Here is a 21,824-nt window from a genome sequence, read left to right as displayed (position 1 = left end):
AGGGATCCTTTGTAGCGGATTTGTTCAAAGTTGTAATAGGTTTCTATCTCCACCTGAAGGAGGTTGAATAGTGAATTTGGGAATCCTCAAGGGGTAGCTTGAGGCGAGGACGTAGGCAGTGGGGCCGAACCTCGTTAACATACTGAGTTTGCTTCTCTCTTACCCTTACTCTTTATATTTATTGTTATTTCATATTTTGTTTATATTTTATATTATATATTTGATTTATAATTGTTATTTTTTTAATACAATTCAATTCACCTCCCCTCTTGTGTTAGTCATCTGGGCAACATTAATTTATGAAACAAAATTATAATTAAGTTAAAACCATCTTATCTCACTTCTTAATCCAAATATAAAATTTTTAAAAACTATCTCATTTCTTCTCAACTCAATAATTTTAATATTATTCATAAATTATCTCAATTAATATCTTCTTATTTCACTATCCAAATGAGTCATAAGATAAACTCAACAGCTAGAACTTACCCGTGAGGGCCGGCCAAACGCACGCACACGCACTATGATATTGGTGTAATGGGTGGGCTCAAGTACCCGATAGAGATATATCACGTGGGTAGGCCGTAGGCTAGCTTTGTGCACTTTCAAATTTGCTATGAATTTGTAACATATAAACGTTTGGTCTGCGCAGAATTATTGTTATCCATATGAAATGGGACCTCTGGATGATATTTGTCTCAAAGTGACAGCAAGCTGTGAAGTCTTGACAGCCATTATTATATATGCTCCTAGATCTTTCTCTCTGCCTTTTCATTTATACTACATTTGGGTCGAGGTAATCTGAGTTTATATGTGAATAAGTTGATATGTATTTGTTTGTATGATATAAGTTGATATAATTGTATGAATATATAAAATATTTTTACATATATTTAACTTTTTATAAAAATTAAATTGAATAAATAGTGAGTCAAATTAATATTTAATTTGAGATAAATTAAGATGAGTTTGACATCCGAATATACCGTATTACGTATTTTCTTTTTACCAAAGATAAATATTTTAGTCTAAGTAAAATTTGATAAAAATAAATTGACGTGACTTAATATGATATATTAAATTATAAAATTATTTTTATTAAAAGATAAATTTAACGTGTCGTATTAAATTATGTAAATTAGTTAAATCTTTTCGTATCTTAACCAAAATCTCGTTGCCTTTTGATATTACATCTGTACCGAGCCTAAAGATCAAAGTTTGCATTGACAGCGGATAATTAAGAGCGTCATGTCATGTCATCCGAGACTTCCACTTGTGAGTGGAATTGATAAATGAAATGTGTGGTATTTTGTACATGACGTGGTATATATTATTATTATTATTATTATTATTATTATTATATATGTCTAGGAGCTATTTTAAAAGACCCAAAACATGCAACGTGGCTGATCCAGAATATCCAAAATGTTTATAAATAAGAAAACAATACTTTGCCTCTAAAAATGACCACTTCATTTGATAGGTCATTCACATAAAAAAATAATAATAATAATAATAATAATAACTTAATAATTAAAAATAATAATTTTTAATGTATCAATATATATATATTTTAAAAATATTTAAATATATTAAAAATTATGAAAAAAAGAACTAAAAAATAAAAATAATAAAGTATGCTAGTGATCAAATAGAGTGGTACTATTCGAGCAATAGAGTAGCACCGCTCTTATAAATATTATCTAATTGGTATTTATATCCCAATTCGAGGTAATCAATCAGATCATCTTTTTGTTATTAAAAATTATATGTGTAATTACTTTTACGTATTTTTTATATATTTTAATGATGTGATTGATTATGTATTAAAAAAATATGATTCAATCAATCATATTAATAAAATGAATAAAAAATATGTAAAAATAATTGTACATAATATTACTATTTTATTATATTAGATATTCTAATTAACATATTTGACTACTTTTCCAAATAAAACCCATGATAGTTATATCAACTTCCTAACAATTAATTAAAAAAATAAAAAATAAAAACCGAGAGATCAGATGACAGAGATGGAATTAATTTCTTAAATTAATCTGATCTGATCAGTTGGCAGCTGTACTGATATGTAAGTTTGAGATCCAAGAGGTAGGTTTAGGACGATATAGAGAATATTGCCATTTAATACAAGGGCGGCCACTTTGCATGTGGACGGTGGACCATACTGGTTATCCAAAAGCTGGACAGAAATATTAACGGAGGAAATATATATAGATATATATATATATATATATATTTATAGCATAATATAGAGGACGCTGTTTTTTGTGTTGAAATATTGAAGTAATCTTTTTTATATAAATAACTATTTAAAATATATTATATCAATTAGTACAATGAAAAAAAATTATGAAATCGATAATATGAAATATTTGGAGATCTACAGTGCAGAGGGAGTTTTCTGTGATGCAGTGCAGAAATTTACTATGAAGGAGTCTGACGTGTCAAAAAATTATTGGCTAAAGTTAATCCTACAATATAGAAATTTCCGTTCCAAATAGGAACTTCTCGTTTAGGAAAATTTTATACACTATATTATTATTTTATTTTTATTTTATTAAGTAAGATGTGACATATTTATTATATTTAAATGATAATTTATTACATATATTTTTATCATTTAAAAATAATAAATATATTATATTTTATTTAATATAATAAAAATAAAATAAGAATATAACGTATAACATTATTGATTTGCCTAATATCCGTCTAACAGAAAAAATCTTTCATGCTCTAAGCTCTTAAACCCATTCCATAATTAGGCCCAGACCAGAAAACCAATTCGTAAGTAAACAAGGCTTTTACTTATAGATGCCAACTCGTGGAGCCCAGACCTTTTCCGACCCAATTTTTCTTTTTTATTTTTAAATTTGTTTTGCCCTATATATTTGTTAAATAAAACCATACATCGATAAAACTTCAAACCCCAGCGTGGACTTGAATGCGTGCAAGATGTTTACACTTGCTTGTACATTCTATACTACTATCGCCATTAAATATATGAAAAAAAAAATTATATTTGCCGTCAGCGGCAGACCTATGTTCACCTAAGAGGGGCCATGGCTCCCCCAAAATTTTTAAAAAAGTTAAAAATATACTCTAATTTTTAATCTTAATTGTATAAACACACAAAATGGCCCTCTAAAAAATTTATAATTTCTATATACTATGCAAAATTTTATAAAGTTTTAATATTCTTAAAAATATCTCTCTAATTTTTTTCCTATAGTCCTAGAATTTTGTATAACTTATATAAATATATATTATTTGTTTTCAAGAGTGTCATCTCACTAAAATTAAATCAAAACTAAGTTTAGGAAAAATAATAAACTTATTAATATGGATCTCAAAGTTTGTTGTTATATAATATTAAGTTTCTTAATTAATATGGAATTCAAATTGAAAATACAAGAAAAATTAATTAAGGTTGGTGATATATATGGAAAATAGTTAAGAGGTTTTATCCTCTAGACTTTATTGAGCAATAAAAAAAATCTTTAATGTCAAATTATAGTATTATATGTTTAATGTGACACGAAAATATCTAGAGTTTAAATAAAACTTAATAAACTAGTTTATGTACAAGAATGAAAAATGACATTTTAAAATATCAATTAATAGTTTCTATGAAGCAAATAAATTATAAATATTTTATTACAAAACTAATAATGGGTGAATATTATTTTATGAAACATTATCGTAAAAAAAATAAAACATATATTAAGACGTTGTATGAATTTGATTTCTAAGTGTATATTGCAAATTATCGAAATTTAATTTTATATATAGTTATATTTTTATGATTTTTGAATTTTAATGTGTTACACATTAGAAAACTTGGCCCCTCTTATAGAAATTTATGGTTCCACCACTATTTGTTGTCATAAAGTGTGTAAGCACTATATACTTTTTTTAAAAAAAGTGAATAAATATTAAATTCACATAAAAATTAATTTTTTAATAATAATCTCCTCTCCTTTTTAAAAATAGTGCGACACTTATATAATCCATGACTGTATCTAACATTACTTAAATATAAAAGTAGACGAAGTTATTCTAGAATAAAGTAAGTTTTTTTCCCTTATTTAAAGTCGAGAAGAATAAGAAGATAGATCTCATATATATATGCCCAAAGTCTAGAAGCAAAATTAGAACTCTAATAAAATAACCTACATATCACATTAAGCTGCATTAGCATAATCAATCCTTTAAAGCACATCATTTTCATGAGCTATTAAAAAAAGGGAGAAAAGAACAAATAATGGTAATGCCCTCAACCTAACACAAACAAATTCTATTCCTTGGATATGAGTGTCCAAGGATCTTTCTTTGTCACGTGGTTGTCCGCATCCGAGCGATGGGCCAGCATAGCCGACTCCCTTTTGTCTCCTTTGTTTTTGTTTTTTGTTTTTTGAAATGATCTCCTTTGTTGGTTCCACCATGAAACATTGAAACCCCAGTGCAAAACATTTGTATATACGAAATTAAGGCCTTGTTTAGATGTTAGGTTAAATTAAAATGAGTTGAGTTCTTTATTAATAGTAATGAGTCGAGATAGTAGAATAAATTTTGTGAAGCTCACTTAAGATGTGTTTGGATGTTGAGATAAATTAAGTTCTTTATAAATAGTAATGAGTTGAAATAGTAGAATGAATTTTATGAGATCCATTTAAGATAAATTTATATTTATTTAGATATTAAGATGAGTTTAGACATATTTATGTAAAATTAAAAAAGATTATAGATCTCACGTATATAGAGGTTTTGAGTTAAATGATATTTAGTGATTTGAAAGTTTTGTATTTAACTATTAAACTTAGATTAAAATTAAACTGAACTAAGTTAATCTCAGTATCTTCCAACATCCAAACAGGACCAAGTGGCATAGACAACCCAGCTAGCCTCACATTGACATAGTTGTTATATATATGAACTAGTGTCACTGTATATTCTCTGAGCACCCCATTTCACTTTGTGCAGAAGCAGCCATGTCAGCTCTCTCTGATTTCCTCTACCACCTCAAAACCATAACCAAAGTCTTCTTCACTCTCCTGGTTCTTGAAGTAATAATTCTTATCCGGTCAATCATGGGATTAAGCCCCAAGTCCGATAAAAGCCTAATCACCTCCAACCAATACCTCAACCTCATCGAAGAAACCAATCCCACCATTCGTTACACCAAGAGATTGAGGATGGATCAGCAGACTGAATGTGCTGTGTGTTTGTCAGAATTCGAGGAAGACGAGGAAATTAGGAAGCTGAAATGTAAGCACATTTTCCATAAGGATTGCCTGGATAGGTGGCTGCAACACTGTTCCGCCACTTGCCCACTTTGCAGGAACAAAGTTTTGCCGGATGATGTTGTGGCAAGTTATCACAGGATGCGAGATCGTGTGGATTCTGATGAGAGTGATGAGGACGTTATTTTAATGTTGTCTGCATTACATGGCACTGGTTTTCCTAGAATTTTCTGAGTTCTCTCTTCAAAAGTGTTGAGGTCCTGAGTTTTGTACATCAAAATTTCATATTTCTTCGGATTAATGTTTGTCTAAGTGACTCTGGTGAAAGGATATTAAGATGAATTTCCCAACTTAATTCTTAATACTTGAACTTAATTTTCCATGATTGAAAAACTTGGTAAATGAAATTCCCCTGTTGATTTCTCAGTGGTTAAACTGATTTATTATAAAGATCTCATCATCAAAGCCAAACGTGAGTGAATAATAAGCACTGAAAGGTCAAGTATCAAGAAGTAAGCTAAAAACTCAAATCATTAGGAAAGGAGGAAGCATCATGCAGCAGCAGAAGCCAAAACACAGAACATAGAACTCGGTTTACTGAATGAATGATGCTTTTCGGTAACAGATAAGTTACACATCCATTGCGTTAAAGAGTATGAAACATCCATCAAAAAAAAAAAAAAAAAAGAGTATGAAACATTAATGTCATCAACAACAACCTAAAGCTCTGTAAATTAGATTAAATGACACAATTTATGAAGGTCCGGATGGGGGAAAAGGGCAGTTGGAGCAGTTTTCTCAGAAGATATTTTGAGAGTTGCTACCAACTACCACCTCCTGTAAGTTGGAGAATTAATGGAAGCATCTCTAACTTTTTTTCTTTTTTTTTTTTTTAATTTCTTTAGTTGTGTGAGAGATCAGTGGAGATTGGTTTACTTGCGAAAACAGTAGTTTAGAGGGAAGGCCAGTTCATAGTAGGAATGGTCATATGATTAACTAGTACTTAATTAGCTCGACATGGTATAATTTGCTTAAAATTAGCTTCCAAAGATGTAAAATTTAAACATGAAGAATGTTATAAGGTGAACTTTTCTTAAAAGTTTAAGCGAATAAGTAGATTTTATTATTTATATTATCTCTTAACAGATCGAAGTGACAAAATGTTCTGCGCGCAGCTCAATCAAAACACTTTTGCTTCTTATGAATTCTAGTACTGTATTTCTTGTTCACATGAATAACATTGATGAAGAGATTAGACTGCCTCTGTGATACGGCAAATCAGTACTAATAACTGCAATTGCTTTTGGTTTGTAGCACTTGAAATCCATGCAAATGGGTATCGATGGTAAATAAACTAAATAAAGAAGACAATGTATGCTTTGTCAGAACTTTGAATAATAATGTTGCCCTCAGTTTGGTTGGGTTACATGCATACTTGAATATGATCATAAAATGTTTTTGGTCGATAAATAGGACTGATATTTTGATCTCTTGGTGGAGATTTCGAACCCAAGTTGTCAATTCGAAGAACCGGATCATATCCCATCAGGCTCTTGGCAAAATTATTTGTCATCCTTGAACTATAAAATTAGTTTCCTTGATGAACGTTTTTCTCATATCCAACAGGTACGTATTGTCTAGCTTTGAATTGGAGTGCAACAAAAGAAGCGGCTCTTTATTAAACGACATTGGCTACCTACTACCTGAAATTGAACTTTATATATAAGTGATTCGAAGGAAAAATATTCAAATACACCAATCTTTTCGGGTTATAGCGCACTTTCTTTAAGTATGGTATTAAAATCTTGGTAAATGTGAAACTTGAGTAGTGTTTTGATGCGAATCTCGAACAGAGAGCGTAGTGCTTTAACTTTTCTAGAACCACACTTATAAAGCCTTAACTTTATCTTATAAATAGCTAATGTGTGACTTGGCTGTCACTCATGATTATATTTAGAAGAATGTTATATATCATCCTACACTATATATTTTATATATTAAAATATTATTTTTTATTTCATTTTATTCTTATTAAATTAATTAAATTATTCTATTTATCATCTATAAACTATATATTTATTATAAAAAAAAAAAATTAAAATAAATATGATGTGTAAAGTGTGAGGATGACAAAAAAAAATATTTTTATGAGCAGTTCCAACTTGAATGTGAGCATGTTTGCTGACCCCTCTAGTCACTATGATGGATGTCATTCCACTACTCGTACATCCGCTAAAGAAGAAAATGACTTGTAGATCATGAGGCCTCCAGGAACCACACCAAGAGTCTAGGCCCAAAGCTTCTTCTTTCTGTGGGCAGATATCGTATACAATAGGCCCAAACATCCAACCGGCCCATATTTATTCTGATAGTTTATATTATTTCCCAAATTATTATGCCAATAATAAGATCTGTTACGCGAATTTCAAGAAATGCCGATTCCGATCAAAAATATCCAAAAATGAATTTGATTCATAGTTGTAGATCGATTCAACCTGCACCGACCCAAATGCAAATCTTAGCCATGCCTTGCGAATTCTGGACCCCCTATTCCAATTCAGCCTGTTTGTATAAACAATTTTCCGATCCATTTTCATTCAAGATTATAAGCTCAACACATCAGCAACGAACCCTTTTCGGGCTTCGATTATAATATAAAGATGTACAGAAGCAAGGAAATTGGAATTCATGTACAGATGATCTTTGAGAAAAAGACATTTTATTTTTATTTTTCAAAAGAAAGGGAAATTTAAGCAGAGAAGAAACCAGTAGAAGCAGCAAGACTAATCTGGGATCTGGGCTCCCGAACCCAGTCAAGAAGCTCCAATTTCCCCAGTCCAGCAATCTTCATCTTGAGGCTCCGAGCCAAGACAGAAGCACAAGAAGAAAGGTCAATCTCAAACCCACTTTCAGCACCACCAGCTTGCCTTGCATTCTTCACCCTCCTCTCATACTCCTCCGCCACCAACATAGCAATATCCGACATCTCTCACTCTTGATTTTTCAGACGCTTTTGTGTAAAACAAAACTGAAGTCGGTTTGCACTTTTTAGTATCTCTCTCACTTCTTTGATTGAAACCTTGATGGGAAGGAATATCACCTGGGAGCCACATTTAAAGGAGAGAGAATAAAGAGACAAAATGGCAGGCTCACGGTTTTGGATAAGATTGAAGGCTCCTGCTGTTTTTTTTAATATTATTATGTTGCTGTAGTTGGTGGTTTTGGTCCTTGGACATGGTTTAGTTCTTCCAGGATCCTGTGAACATATTGTTGTAGGCCGAACGTTGAAAGATAAAATAAAATAGAAGGCGGTTTTTATTTTAATTTTTAAGGAAACGGTCATAGTTCATTTATTAAAAAAATTTATATTTATGATTGATGTATTTTAAGATGCCTCCATATTAAATGTAATATTATAAATTAAAATAACGTATTTAGAACCTCACCGAATATTATTTTCTTTTATGATTGATTTGATTTTTGCTATTACCAATACTATTTATAAATAAATTTTTAAAAAATAACATTCTTTATCTAAACAGAAACTGAATCTTATTTTTTATAGAAAGAAAGGATTCAACGTATATAAACAAACGTCCAAGAGACGAATTATTTTTTTTATTTTAATTAACAAAAAGGAAATAAAAAAAGTAAAGCAATACGATATATAGATGTGAAAAATGACATATTATAATTTGAATCAACTCTAGTAGAGTTTAGAATATGTGATGACCTGAGAAGACAACACAATTATCTCTTTTCAACTATAAATGTCAGATCTGAAAGATCTAGTAGTAATGAGTTTGGTGATCTGGTACACATGTCAATAAGAGTTACCTAAATAGGTAGTGAGTGAGAACCATGTATAAATGTAGACGACGTGTGAGAACTACGCACGGTGATTTTTACAAAATTATTATTTTCATTTGAATGATTTTTTACCTGTAAATGTACTTGTGTCATTTATATCTCTCATAAGTTGATAGAAAGTTGTAAATTTATTTTTTTCAACTTTAAATAATGTAAAAAAAAATTAAGTAAAAAAAATCTTGATAGTGGATAAATAAATGAAGGTGGGAAGGATAGGGAGGAGGAGGAAGCCCAATCTAAAACTCTTGGATTTTTACGAAAGATAGAGAATGATGCGAGTAGGGCCTCTGGAGCTGAGATTAACGACAGACGATACTTCCAAAATGGAAGGCGGTTTGCTAGCAATTATGTTTTCGTTTGAATCTTTCTACGTTTACCAAAAAAATCTTAATTAAAATAATGAAAATCATTGAAAAATCGTTAGAAAAAAGAAAAAAAAAAAAAAAAGGAAGAAAAAAATCCTAAGCATATATCATCAGATTCTATATTATTATTACGAGCGTATAACCCATGCAATGAGCATATGGTTATAGATGTGGATTCTTTAAATTTATATTTAAATATACACTATACATAATTACTATTAAAATTATTTAAAATTAATAATTAATAATAATTGATCAAACATTACTAAATAATTAATATGTTTAAACATGATCTCTATGTCATTAAGTTTTTAGAAAGACGTGTCAATAATTGAGTATCAAATGTTACTCGATTTAAAATAAAAAGAAGTGTCATACTATTCTATTCAAATCCTTTGTAATTTACTACAGTAATCAAGTTATAAATCAATACTTAGTAATCCATTTTAACTGTCATCAAATTTAAGTGTCACTCTCATAAAAACAGAATCCAAACTAAAACAAATTCAAGTGAAATTAAGCCCAAATCTTTGTAAGTATTCACTTTTTGTCATGATTTAGAATTTAAGAGCAATAATATAATAAGGTCTTCAAATTAGTACATGGGTTATGTTTTATTAAATTTTTAATAGTAGATCTCATGTTTCATCTATTTTTTTTTTAAAGTGATTATATTACGATTGCACAATTCACAATTACAAATATCTTTTTTAAAATATTAAATGGCATTTTTGTAATAGTTTTAACTGTACAGTGCTACACATGTCTTATGAAAAAGCTAGAGCCAAATCTCAGTCTTGAAAAGAATAAAGTATTCACTTTTGAGAAGAAAAAAAAGGGTGAACGTAATTTTGAGATTAAGAAATAAATCTGACCTGCTTATGGTTTAGAGACTACAGTATTGACAAAAGCAAATCCAACTAGCTTTTATGCTTTACAGAGGGAGGCTACAGGGAAAATAAGATAATTTGATTGAACAATTAGCTGCATATCTCACGTTAGAGAAAGAAAACAATTTGCAAGTAAAGAGGGTTCGGTGCCGAAAGGGAAAAATACATATTCACTTAAGCGAAAAGCCATGCTCACCAAGAGAAAGGAGAGAATGCGACGAAACTGGCTAGACCGATGCTACCACAGCGAAGGCTTCTATGTAGCATAAAATAATTTAGGCTTCGTTAGGCTCAAGAAAGGTGGAGAAAAGAGAGAGGAATCAGCGTGGTCTTACCAAGAGAAGAATCGAAGTGTGATGGTGGTGATTGGGTCGGAACTTTCTGGATTGCACGAATGGTCTTTCGACTCTCCCATAGGTTCGATGGCGTAGTAGGAGCAAATTCCACAAATTAAATCACTATCATAGATGAAAATTTGACAGTGAGCAGAGCTTTAACAAGTTTGGTCCGATCTGATTTTGAACAAAATTTAAAATCGAATTGATATATACTAGTTTTACATTTTTAAAAATTAATTACGCACAGTTACTCTCCTAAATCGATACATCCAGTTTTATCGATTTTGGTCCAGTTTGATTCGGTTTTTCGATTTTAATATATTAAGTATATTAGTATTACTTATGTATTTATCAAAAGAAATATATTAAGAATTTATTAAGAAATAATTAAAACATATAATCAAATAAATATTCACATTTAAAATTAAAATATTATGTTATAAATTATAATATATTATTTCATACATAATTATATATAATATTAAAAATTAATAAAATATATATGATATGTGAACTGGTCTAGTGTTGGAGAATGTAAAACCGATTCTGGATCGGATTTGATCGATTTTTAAAATAAAAGAACCGATTCCAGACTAAACCGATCCAAAACTAAAACAAACCAACAAATCTAGTCCGGTTTAGTCTGAACTGAGTTTTCGATTTTTTGGTTTATTTTTACATCCCTAACAATGAGACAATGGAGGAAGGGAAAACTCTCCTTCGATTCCTTCTGGATTTCTCTCGATGGCAGTGAGATAAGTGTTTCAGTTTGAAGAGAGATTGCTAGTTGCTAAAGTGGCCTTCCTAGGTTTCTTAGTTTTCTTGTGTAAGGCTCTATCTGGTGCTCTATTTGATTTTTGGAAATAGAGACTGTATTTTGAAGAGTTGGCAAAAGGAAAGATATATAGATAAGAGGAACCGTTTCGACATGTAAAATTCGAAATCCATCACTAATAAAGACTCAATATGAGAGTCGAAACTTATCAACATTATTTTATTAATAGTTCTCCGTCCAATGTCTTGCAAAATCTATGAAAATATGACTTGAGTTTTTGTTGACTTTTATGGGATTCACCAACTCCAACAAAAAATTTCTCATCAAAGTCTACTTTCTTTGTTTCATGCCATATATGATGCCAACGCTTGGATAGAACGCAAGTTATGGCGGCTTCTTTGAACGGGAAGAAAGAAGTAATGATCAAGAGAATTTTGTCGGCATGGCATCCGGATAGTTTTGTTGTGGGCTGTTTGAAAAGCCGGAAATTGGGTCCATTTTGTATCAGTGAAGCATGAAACGTTGCAATGAATAAAGCGTTGCGATGCTTTGAGTTTTGGTTGAAATGTCGTTGTATTGCTTCAGGTTTTTGCTGAAACGTTGCAAGGAAGTCAACACAATTTTTTGCAAAAACAATATACAGTTGTAATAGTTGAAATGCTTATTTCTAAGTGACAAGTAAGCAAGTTTTAAATTCACTTTTATATAATTAAATAGATTATGAGGAAACATTTCCTTTGAATGTTCTTCTCATGCAATCATCCCCTATTCTTTTTTTTTTTTTTTGGTGCTTCCCACAATGTATGCAGTTCAAGCTTTTATGTTAGACACAAGTTTTAGGTATGTAAATTAAGTCTGGTGCAATTTCTTTGTAAAATAATACACTCTACCAAAAAAGACTTATACCTAATACTTATACAAATCATTAAAAAAAAAAAAGTTATTTTTTTTATATTTTTCTATGACAGGGTCTAATTTTATTTTTAATAAAGAAAGACTTATATACCTAACACTTATACAAATCATTAATCGGCGACATTATTTGCAAGTAATACCTACTCAACCTTGTTAATGTTTTTACATACGTCAGTGTTTAGGCACAAGGACATCATCAAGTGTTTTCTCTTTTATTACTCATATTAATTGGAATTGTTATTATTTCCAAATGATAATTATACTCCCAAGAGTATAATAAATTGAAAGTTGTTCGAAATATAATTTTAGAATTAACGACCCTTTCTCCCCAAATTCCAAAAATTATTTTTTAATATGGGTATCAAATTTACCTTCTCTTTTTTTTCTTTTTTTCTTTTTTTTTTAAAAAAAAGAGAGATTACATAAAACTTATACACATTAAAATTATAAATATTATTTTTATTTTATTTTATTTTTGCTCTCTCTCCTTTCCTCCTTTTCCATCTTGTTTCTGTGTGCTTATTCTTCACCTCTCTATCTCTCTTTTTAGGCCCACTTTCCTCTTTTCTTTCTTATTTATCCTTCCTCATCATTTCCGCTTCACTTCGTTTCAATTATTTTTCTTTCATTTGTTTCCCTGAGGCTAAATCTAGAAAGATTCGTACAATAGCCTCCACCCGTTGTTTAGTAAAAGAAATCACAAGAAAATTTTCACTGTTAGTCATCCACAACCGACAATATCATATATAAAACAATCAACCTCAAAATCTAAGATCTATAAGCGGATCGTCCCTATGCAGAAACAGTTATTATTTAAGGTCGTAGCTCTCGGCACGAACAGAGACCCCATGTTACGGATCATGGTGGATAGGACAACGTGGTAGGTTTGGATGACTCGTTGCCCATCCCTAATTTGGCATATGTTGCCATTAATACGTGTGGCTAACGCTTATCTCTAAACCTTTCCAACCTAGTTTTCTAATACCAACCTATTTTTGTTTGCTAGCCATCGAACGTTTATTGGCCTCGTTTATCAATTTTTTATTTGTTTTAGGTTTTGTTTACGAGGCTATGAAGTTTAGATTTGTATGCCACCTGCAAGTGTTATCGATATAATCCTGTCTCTAGCTCCATCAGTTCCACAAAAATGTTAGCATCTTTTCGGTATGGTATTTATCTCACATCGACGTGCTTAGCAAGAAAGTAATAGATTCGGTCCAATTTTAAACATGTTTTGAAATCAAACCCATCTAAGTCGATTTTAAAATTTTAAAAACCGATACAAACTAGTTTATTTAAGAAACTGAATTTTTATTATTTTTTCGATTTCAATCTGATTTGATTCTACGTGCTTTTTTGTTAGGCTAGTTCGTTTTTCTTACCTAAATGAAAAATTATACCAAAAATATGTAAAAATGTGGATATTTGATATATATACCAAAAATGTTTAAAAATATATATCAAGAATCAAAATATATTTATCCTTGATATATATATATATATATATCAAAAGTATACTCTTATAATTATACCATATTATATATGTATGTAACTTAGTATGTATGGATAATTAATAACTATTAAAAACTTAATATTAATATTTTTGTTTAATAGTAAGTTTATATCAAGGAAGCACAAATAATAAAATTAAAATTTTATATTATATTAGTTTTATAATATGTATAATATATATAACATATAAATATATATATAATATAAAAAATAAAAATATATATTTCATTTCGGTTCGATTTAAATCAATTTAAAAAAAAATGGATCGAACTTATATCTAACGTTGGATTTCTAGGAATTCAAAAACTCTGAATTACAATCAATTCGGTCGATCTTTTTGTTTTTTATTTTTTCAGTGTAGATTTATGTTAATCTGTAGTTTCCCATAATAAAAGAATGATCTAAAGTGGTTCAGGTTTGAATATATGACCATTTCATAAATTCGACAGTTTTAGATACATAATAATTTAGGTATTTTCAAACTAAGTACTTTAGTTTGGTCGGCGAGGAACTACCAAGAGTCAATTGTCAGTACCTTTCCGTTGTCAGTGGCCGCCCATCATCAGATTCCAAGGGGCACATGTTGTGTACTCTTGGCCCCTTGGTATGGACGGTAGCTTTCTCGAAACTCTTGGAAAAACCCACCAAGGCCACGTCAACGTTTGAGAAATTTGGCCCACGGAATATTTTCATCCTTAAAAGAAAGATCTAGAAAATGGGTCGTTTTTTCATGAGTTTGCCAAATCCATTGTTGGAGCATCTCGTTGACGTGGCCAAATAGGAATATTGGCTAAATTTTAAATTATTTATATAAAATAGACTCACATTGAATTGAACAAATTTAAAATATTTTAAACCTTTATTATAATAATTAGCTAAATATAAAAGACTATTTTCATTTATTAAAAATTAAAATATTACTTTTTCATTCCTACACTTTTTTTTTACCAATTAAAATATTTTACAGTTGCATTTCACTAATTAAATATTAAAATATTTTATACTTTCATTTCAAAGGATTAAATAACCTTTAAAATATGTTTTTTTAATATTAATTTAATTATAATATAATTATTAATAATATTAAATTGATAGAATTATAAAATGTGAAAAATAATTCTTTAAAAAAATATTAATTTAATAATATTTTTTTATTATATAGAAAATGAATGGCTAATCCAATATGAAGATTAAATTTATATGAAATAGGTAAATACAAATAAGTGTTGATATTAGTTAAATTTAAAAATAAATTTGGCCAAGCCAATGAAGATACTCATTGTCAAGGAAAAGCTATCCAAGCGAGAGAAATACTTCACCACAAGGAACATTGCATGGCAGCATCATTCGTATAACCTGTTGTTAGTTCTTCTGGGTGGGTAATTAATTACATTTACTTGGTTTCTTACACTCACTGAAGGGAAAGTAATAGTAAATACTAATAGTAACAATGAGAGTTTCAGAAACTTCTTCATCCAAGGGTGGTTTTACACAAGATTGACTGAACAGAGCCTTTGAGATTTTCTCAATAACTGCTAAAAGCTTTTTGTCAGCCAAGACTCCAATGCCCCCAAAGTTAGGGACTGATTCACCGTATCACAGGGCCAGTCTATCTCTGCGTCATGTTATTCTTGCCAAATATAACCTTTGATTTCATAAGAGACCAAGTGTTTTCAGCTGCTGAACATGCTCTGGCGGGAGGGGCGGGGGAGACCAATCAGATCGTGTCATCTCACCATCAATGTCCTCAACCACATATTCCTGGGTAAAGAAAAGTACAAACCAATGAATAACCTTATAATGATTTGTGATTAGAATAGTTAAAAATATGAACATAAAAGTTGCATTGACTATCTACAGAAACATATTTTGGTACTTGCCTACTTGGAAGGCAATTCGGGGGAAATAAAAGACTTCAGATATACCCCTCTGCAGTCACTAAAGAAAGACGATCTCACAAAATGTATTGGTATGCTGCCAGGTCCAGAGATATCTGATTTGCCTACCATTCTAAGTTTAAGATGGATGTTCTTTTAAACACAGGTGTTCTAATGCCAATGCCTCCAATAGGATCCAAAAACTAAATCTTTATAAATTATCCTGTCCTAAAGGGTTAATTCTTCAACAAAACTATTACTCATTGATGAAATGGTGGTTGCTTTCTGTGCAGCTATGAATTGTGAAAGCAGTTTGAGTTGTTGAGTAGTGAGTGCACCACCAACCGTTTAAGAGTATATCATCATGTAACCAAGGTAGAGAGAAGCTGGAGATAGGTCACTGTACTCACCTTTGTTAGCATCCTCTTAGCTAGTATGTGATAATGCCGCTGCCAAATTCGTTGCCCTACCATTGTGGCCACCAACACACTGTAGAATATTCCAATCACAGTAAAAAGTCCCAGAACAATCAAAGCCATTATAAATAGCAACGGTACCCCTGCTTCACCAGCACCTCCTAAGCAACCACATTCACTTATCATCCCGGTGCAACTTTCAGAGCATGTAGTGCAGTCAGTCCACATACAGAGAGTACCAGGTAAGTGACAGTCTGCACACAGTCTGCAACAGCATAATGGAAAATTTCATCAACACACTCATTATTATTGATATGAATTTTTCATATTTTACATAGACAAGCACACCAAATAGCTTATTATTAAACAAAAACCAAATGATTTCTCATGTACAGATATAAATGTGTAATATTTTTGTATGGTTCAACCTAAAATAACTCCAAAACAAAACATTCACCAGATTTTCTGATGACTAATGCCGGATATATATATTATAATACAAGAGATAGAACAAAGGCAGATCGAAGGTGTCTCCAAAAATTGCAGCCTACTTGTGGTGAATGGCGAAGTCAACAAATGGTGATGCTAAGATATGATTGTGATGCATAAGCTAACATGCTAAGGATCATCATAGCAGAGCTGCCACTACATGAGCAGCAAGAAGGCATGTCCACATCAACAAAAATAGAAGGGCATTACTCAAAGTGGAATTACAATGTGTGCAGGGAATGTATCTCAGAATTGAAAACACCACTTTAGACAGGTGTGTGTTGGGGGAAACAACGCCATGCATCTTTGCAACTAGGAAGCGTCTCATGGAAACAGTGAAGCACTAAAAGGATTCTGGCATTTAACTTGGTCCCATTGCTCTTACATATCACACAGGCATAATTGAAAGCACAGACAAATAATTAATAAAATAGAATATACTCGAAAGAATCAACATGGTGGTAACGATAATGACATCCACAACCAGACAGTAAGACTTGAACCATCTAGAGAAATTGCACCAATGATTCGACGATATATGCAACAGAATCATACCCTGGATGACAGCAACAAAGACATAATTCTCGACAAGGCTGAGCTAAATCATTGCGAACCCGTCGATCATAGCAAGTTATAAAGCATCCAGACAGCCCAAGCAGTGCAAAAAACAATAGAGCACCTGTACTCATCAATGCACATATTCACAACAATAGAAACAGCAGTGATATACTGGTTCAAAAGGTGTAATGACAGTCAATACATATAGCTTTGAGTCATTAGTGTCTCCAACCATCAAAGAAAAACTGTACTTAATTATCACCATCCATTTCCAAAGCTATAATACGTCCAAAGATTATAGTTGTCAGGATTTTCACCGGTCATCAACTGCTGACAAAAGCCAATCCCTGCACCACCACTCTGCTGCCCCCGTCATTTTCTTATCAGAAAAACAAAGTTTGGGCATTGTACTGTCATAATTGGTTGTCATAAAATCCACCACCCTATGGATATTTTTTTCTAGTTAAAAAACTAATAACTTTATTCAACACATAGGAAACTTAACACTGTGCATGAAAATCATCCCAATATGTTCCACAGGCACGTAACATTATATGTGTTGCTTAAAACCATAAATAAATGTAAATGGCCCCACAACAATCTATGAAGAACGCAATATGCATATAATAGGTGACCCAAAATAAGAATTACACAAAAGAGTTTATGAGGAAAATATGCTGACTAACACTGTCTACAGCAAGCATACTTCTGTAAGCATTTTGACAACTGGTAGTTGGGTTCTTAAGATTTTACCACAAATGTAATAGAAACTAAGCTCACTATCGAAACCCCAAGCAAGACGAAGCCTGAACTGCTGGTAACCATCTATCAAATATACCATATACGTGAGTGAAGCAATCACCTGCAAAGAATAAACATATAGACAAAGTAACAGAAATATCAATAACCAATTTATCAAAAACTAAAAAAGCAAGAACACAACTAAAAGTAGAGAAAAAATGGCGTACAAGCTGCACAGACAGAAATATAAATATTATATCTCTAGTCACAAAAAACCGAAACTTCAAGGTTCGCCATTTCCTATCAGCAGCAACATGAACTCTCAAATGGTAAGGGGCCTTGCAGGTTGTGCAATGAGAAAAAGCAAACCCTTCCTGCAGAAGTTAACGTAAGATGTAGAGAAATTTAAAAAGAAAATGATAGAATACAAGAGAAATATCAGTATAAAGGTTACAGTAATTTGAGTTAACCAACCAATTTTGCAGTTCATTTACATGCAACAAATGCATCAGTTGTGAAATTTTCAATTCATGCATGTCAAAAGATAATTTGTGTCTATGCACACGTCACTGGGATCGAGCATGTCAACATAGTCATTAAGGTCCACTTTAGTTAGTAACAAAGACTACCGAGAAAAGTTCAAATTATCAGCTTCTTAATATCTTTCCACAAGCATCCTGTCACATTTATTTTTTTTATAAGTAAAAGATGTATATGTGGTAGCACCCTGCCATATTTGTATGCACCCGAATGACACGATCTGGTTCGCAACTTTTCATCTCGCCTTAGTAATGGTGACTTTCTCAAATTTCACATAAAAATATAGTCATTCTTTCACGTACAATAAAACCATAAATGTCTGCCACTGCAATTTTAAGGGAAAAATGCCTTCAAATCCAAAGACAACAGTCATTGCATACTGAAGCTGTTAAAAAAATGGAAAAGATGAATAATTAAACCCTTCTAAATAGAAAAAAACAAAAAAGAATAAAAGAAACCATTTTTGCTTTGTGACTTTTCTTCTGTGTCGGTACCTTCAAGCATTTGATTTCTCTAATTTATAATGAGTATATTTATCCTTCAAAGTAAAATAAAAACCATGCATGTCTGCCAGTGCAATTTTACAAGGGCAAATGGGTCTAAAACAAACACTGAAAACTCAAGCTATAAAAAAACCTAACAGATGAAAACTCCTTTTCACCAGCTAAAATAATAATAGATAGATAAATAAGAATAAAAGCATCTAAATGCTGAAAATGTTATTAAATAGACAAAAGCTCCAACTTAAGCACCAGACAATGAGCAATGCAGAATATACAAATAAATGCAATATTAGACAACTGCACAGTACATACTACATACTATGAAACATCTTAGACTTTGATCAATGTAAAGTGATTAAATGGTGAAGGAGACTCAAAACTGGAGTTCAGTAACTAAGTCAGATTACAAGTATGGCCTCACATAACATGATCCAACATATTAGCTATAGAGATGGAGATGGCACCCATACCCTTACAGCTCGCCAATGATCCAAACATTCCCGGTGTACATATTTTGATGTCCCTTTGCACTTGCAAGGAGCTATAAAATCCCTACCTGAGAGAGAGAGAGAGAGAGAGAGAGAGAGAGAGAGCTGATAAGCCCAAATTGGTAAACTCTAACTCTTAAATATACTTTTAGTAGTCAAGTAAAAAGGGAAAAATAGCAGCATTTTAAAATAAAATCATGGCCCATCACCCTACACAAAGGCTGCATTATTGATATGGAAACAGCAAAATCAGCCCAGTTCTTTCCTGTCACCGAATAACATAAATAAGGAAGGTTCATAGAGAACTGACCGTATTGATTTCTTGGTTATAATCTTTCTAGGTGATATTTTGTGCGAGTGCTAAGACGTTAGGAGCAGGTAGTTGGTTGCCTTACGAGGAACCATAACCTTCCAACTCTCATTATTAAGTTCCTAAACTTGCTGCACTCGATGGCTTCCAAATTTTCGTAATACTTGCCTTTGCCAGGTGAATGAAGTTGTTGCATTAGTTCACTTAATTTTAAATTTTTGTAAGAAGCTTACAAAACTGTAAAGCATGAGAATGCTAACTTCGACGCAGTTCCTCGAGCAAAACACAGTAAAATATTATCGCCGAGTAACAACTTGCAAAGGAGATTGTATCAGATTGACACCTTTTCCCCTCAATTCATTTTGATATTAGAAACTCAGGAGAAAAATAATAATAAAGACAAAAAATTTAAAACTCGGTGCCACACGTGCGCCTTGTACAATTCATTAACTTAGTTGACCTAAATTTCTAAAGCAAATTCTGAAAACCAATTCTACAGAAAGCATATAATTCAAACTTACACTGATTTACTTACATATAACTTAAATGGTACAGATATGCAACAGAACAGAGGAATTTCGAGAGAAAAAATCGTGTCATATCGAAATAAAAAGGAATTAAATGGGAAGATCACCATCGGTTTCGAGGCAAATTCTGCATTGAATTTGTTCGCCGGGGCCCGCCTCGAGGTCGATATCGCTGGGCTTGGCCATCGGCGGCGGAGACATGAGAGGCGAAGAGTCCGAGCGATCCGCCATTGAATTGTGTGTGTGTGTGTGTGTGTGTGAGAGAGAGAGAGAGAGAGAGAGAGAGAGAGAGAGAGCTGTTGAGAAAATTCCGGAGAATGAGTCCAGAACTATGAATTCAAAAGAAGAACCCTAATTCCTGACTATTGCTTGCTCTCTATCACTCTGTGTGTTTGTGTGTCTTGGTCCCGGTCCGATAGGAAATTCAACAGCGGTGACACGGGGAAAAGAAGAAACAAAAATCTCTCCAATGGTGATTGGCTAGTAAAAATTACAGAATTTTCGAGTTTGGGTCGCAGCTTTTCCCCGTTTGACTACTGCGTCCCTTCACTCGAACTTTTTGGTCCCTCCTCGACGATTCTTTTCCCCTATAGACAGAGCATGCGAACGCTGTATATCCGATAGGGGGATGAATTGGCGGACATAAATTACAGATAAATGTTCTGACAGAGGATTTCAGTGAATTGGGAGCTTCTCTTCGTCTGAAAGTGATTCGTTTTTTTTTTTTTTTTTTTTTGAAAGGATCTGAAAGTGATTCTCACCGTGCTGACATTTAATGAGTTCGACATTATAAAATCTTTAGGGATTCTCATTTCTCATTCATGATTTGATATAATCCCGGGACTTTTGAGTCGTTGTCAACTACCTCCGCAAGTGTTCAAGTAAAAAACGAAATTACCTCTGAAAAGAAAATAAAAACGAAACAATCCTATTTATTAATTATTTAATATTGTGAGGAGGATGAAAGTTCCAATGAAAGAACGGGAATTCCCTATCTTCAATATCATTAGGATATAAAATATTTTTAATTTTAAAATTTTAATTTTTTTATCCAATTATTATAATTTTTTCAAACTCTCAAACAAAATATATAAAATAATATTATTTTTTTCAATTTTTAAAATAAAAATTATATTCAAAAAATTCTTTTTTATTTTTATAATTTTTTTATTCAATTTTTTCTCTCTCATCTCTCAAAGCTCAATAAAATATTTTAACTCAAACTATTTTACTAAAATTTACAGATATATTGAGAAATTATAAGTTAGTTCATTTTTAGAACCGTTGGGCTAATATTGGGCGTTTAATAGCCCTTAATCAAAAGTCATCACGTCAGCAACTCTATACAAATGAACATAATACTATCACACCCAGCAATTTCAAGATTTCATTATCATCTTTGTTCATTATGTTGCCCAACAATCCTTTGCTATTTGTCTAACC

The 21,824-nt window shown here is 31.6% G+C and overlaps 3 protein-coding genes across 3 annotated transcripts; 1 reads left to right on the top strand and 2 right to left on the bottom strand.

The window, feature by feature from the left end:
* Positions 1-4,966: 4,966 nt before the first annotated feature.
* LOC122305649 (E3 ubiquitin-protein ligase RHA2B-like) lies at positions 4,967-5,609 on the top strand. The gene has a single exon (XM_043118227.1). It carries the CDS (start codon positions 5,016-5,018, stop codon positions 5,499-5,501), a length of 486 nt encoding a protein of 161 aa, XP_042974161.1. The 5' UTR covers positions 4,967-5,015; the 3' UTR covers positions 5,502-5,609.
* A 2,277-nt stretch (positions 5,610-7,886) lies between these two features.
* Positions 7,887-8,403, bottom strand: LOC122303570. The gene has a single exon (XM_043115393.1). The coding sequence runs from the start codon at positions 8,251-8,253 to the stop codon at positions 8,017-8,019; it is 237 nt and encodes a 78-aa protein (XP_042971327.1). The 5' UTR covers positions 8,254-8,403; the 3' UTR covers positions 7,887-8,016.
* Positions 8,404-15,246: 6,843 nt separating this feature from the next.
* On the bottom strand, positions 15,247-21,191 carry LOC122303569. Its single transcript, XM_043115391.1, has 7 exons — positions 20,489-21,191; positions 19,527-19,612; positions 18,241-18,387; positions 18,026-18,134; positions 17,270-17,393; positions 16,220-16,490; positions 15,247-15,693 (listed from the first exon to the last, which is right to left on the bottom strand). The coding sequence occupies exons 1-7, from the start codon at positions 20,610-20,612 to the stop codon at positions 15,586-15,588; spliced, it is 969 nt and encodes a 322-aa protein (XP_042971325.1). The 5' UTR covers positions 20,613-21,191; the 3' UTR covers positions 15,247-15,585.
* Positions 21,192-21,824: the final 633 nt, after the last annotated feature.

The sequence above is a fragment of the Carya illinoinensis genome, chromosome 3 (genome assembly GCF_018687715.1).
Source record: "Carya illinoinensis cultivar Pawnee chromosome 3, C.illinoinensisPawnee_v1, whole genome shotgun sequence".
NCBI lineage: Eukaryota > Viridiplantae > Streptophyta > Magnoliopsida > Fagales > Juglandaceae > Carya > Carya illinoinensis.
The sequence above is the reverse complement of the archived record's forward strand: the minus strand, read 5'-3'. Positions and strand labels throughout refer to the sequence as shown.

Bases quoted from the DNA above. Each gene is read 5' to 3' on its own strand.
- LOC122305649 (XM_043118227.1), top strand. From the start codon at position 5,016: ATGTCAGCTCTCTCTGATTTCCTCTACCACCTCAAAACCATAACCAAA.
- LOC122303570 (XM_043115393.1), bottom strand. From the start codon at position 8,253: ATGTCGGATATTGCTATGTTGGTGGCGGAGGAGTATGAGAGGAGGGTG.
- LOC122303569 (XM_043115391.1), bottom strand. From the start codon at position 20,612: ATGGCGGATCGCTCGGACTCTTCGCCTCTCATGTCTCCGCCGCCGATG. The intron at 18,388-19,526 runs GTATGGGTGCCA...TAACTTCTGCAG, and splicing joins ATCATTGGCGAGCTGTAAGG to GAAGGGTTTGCTTTTTCTCA. The intron at 17,394-18,025 runs GTAAAATCTTAA...TGATGAGTACAG, and splicing joins TAGTTTCTATTACATTTGTG to GTGCTCTATTGTTTTTTGCA.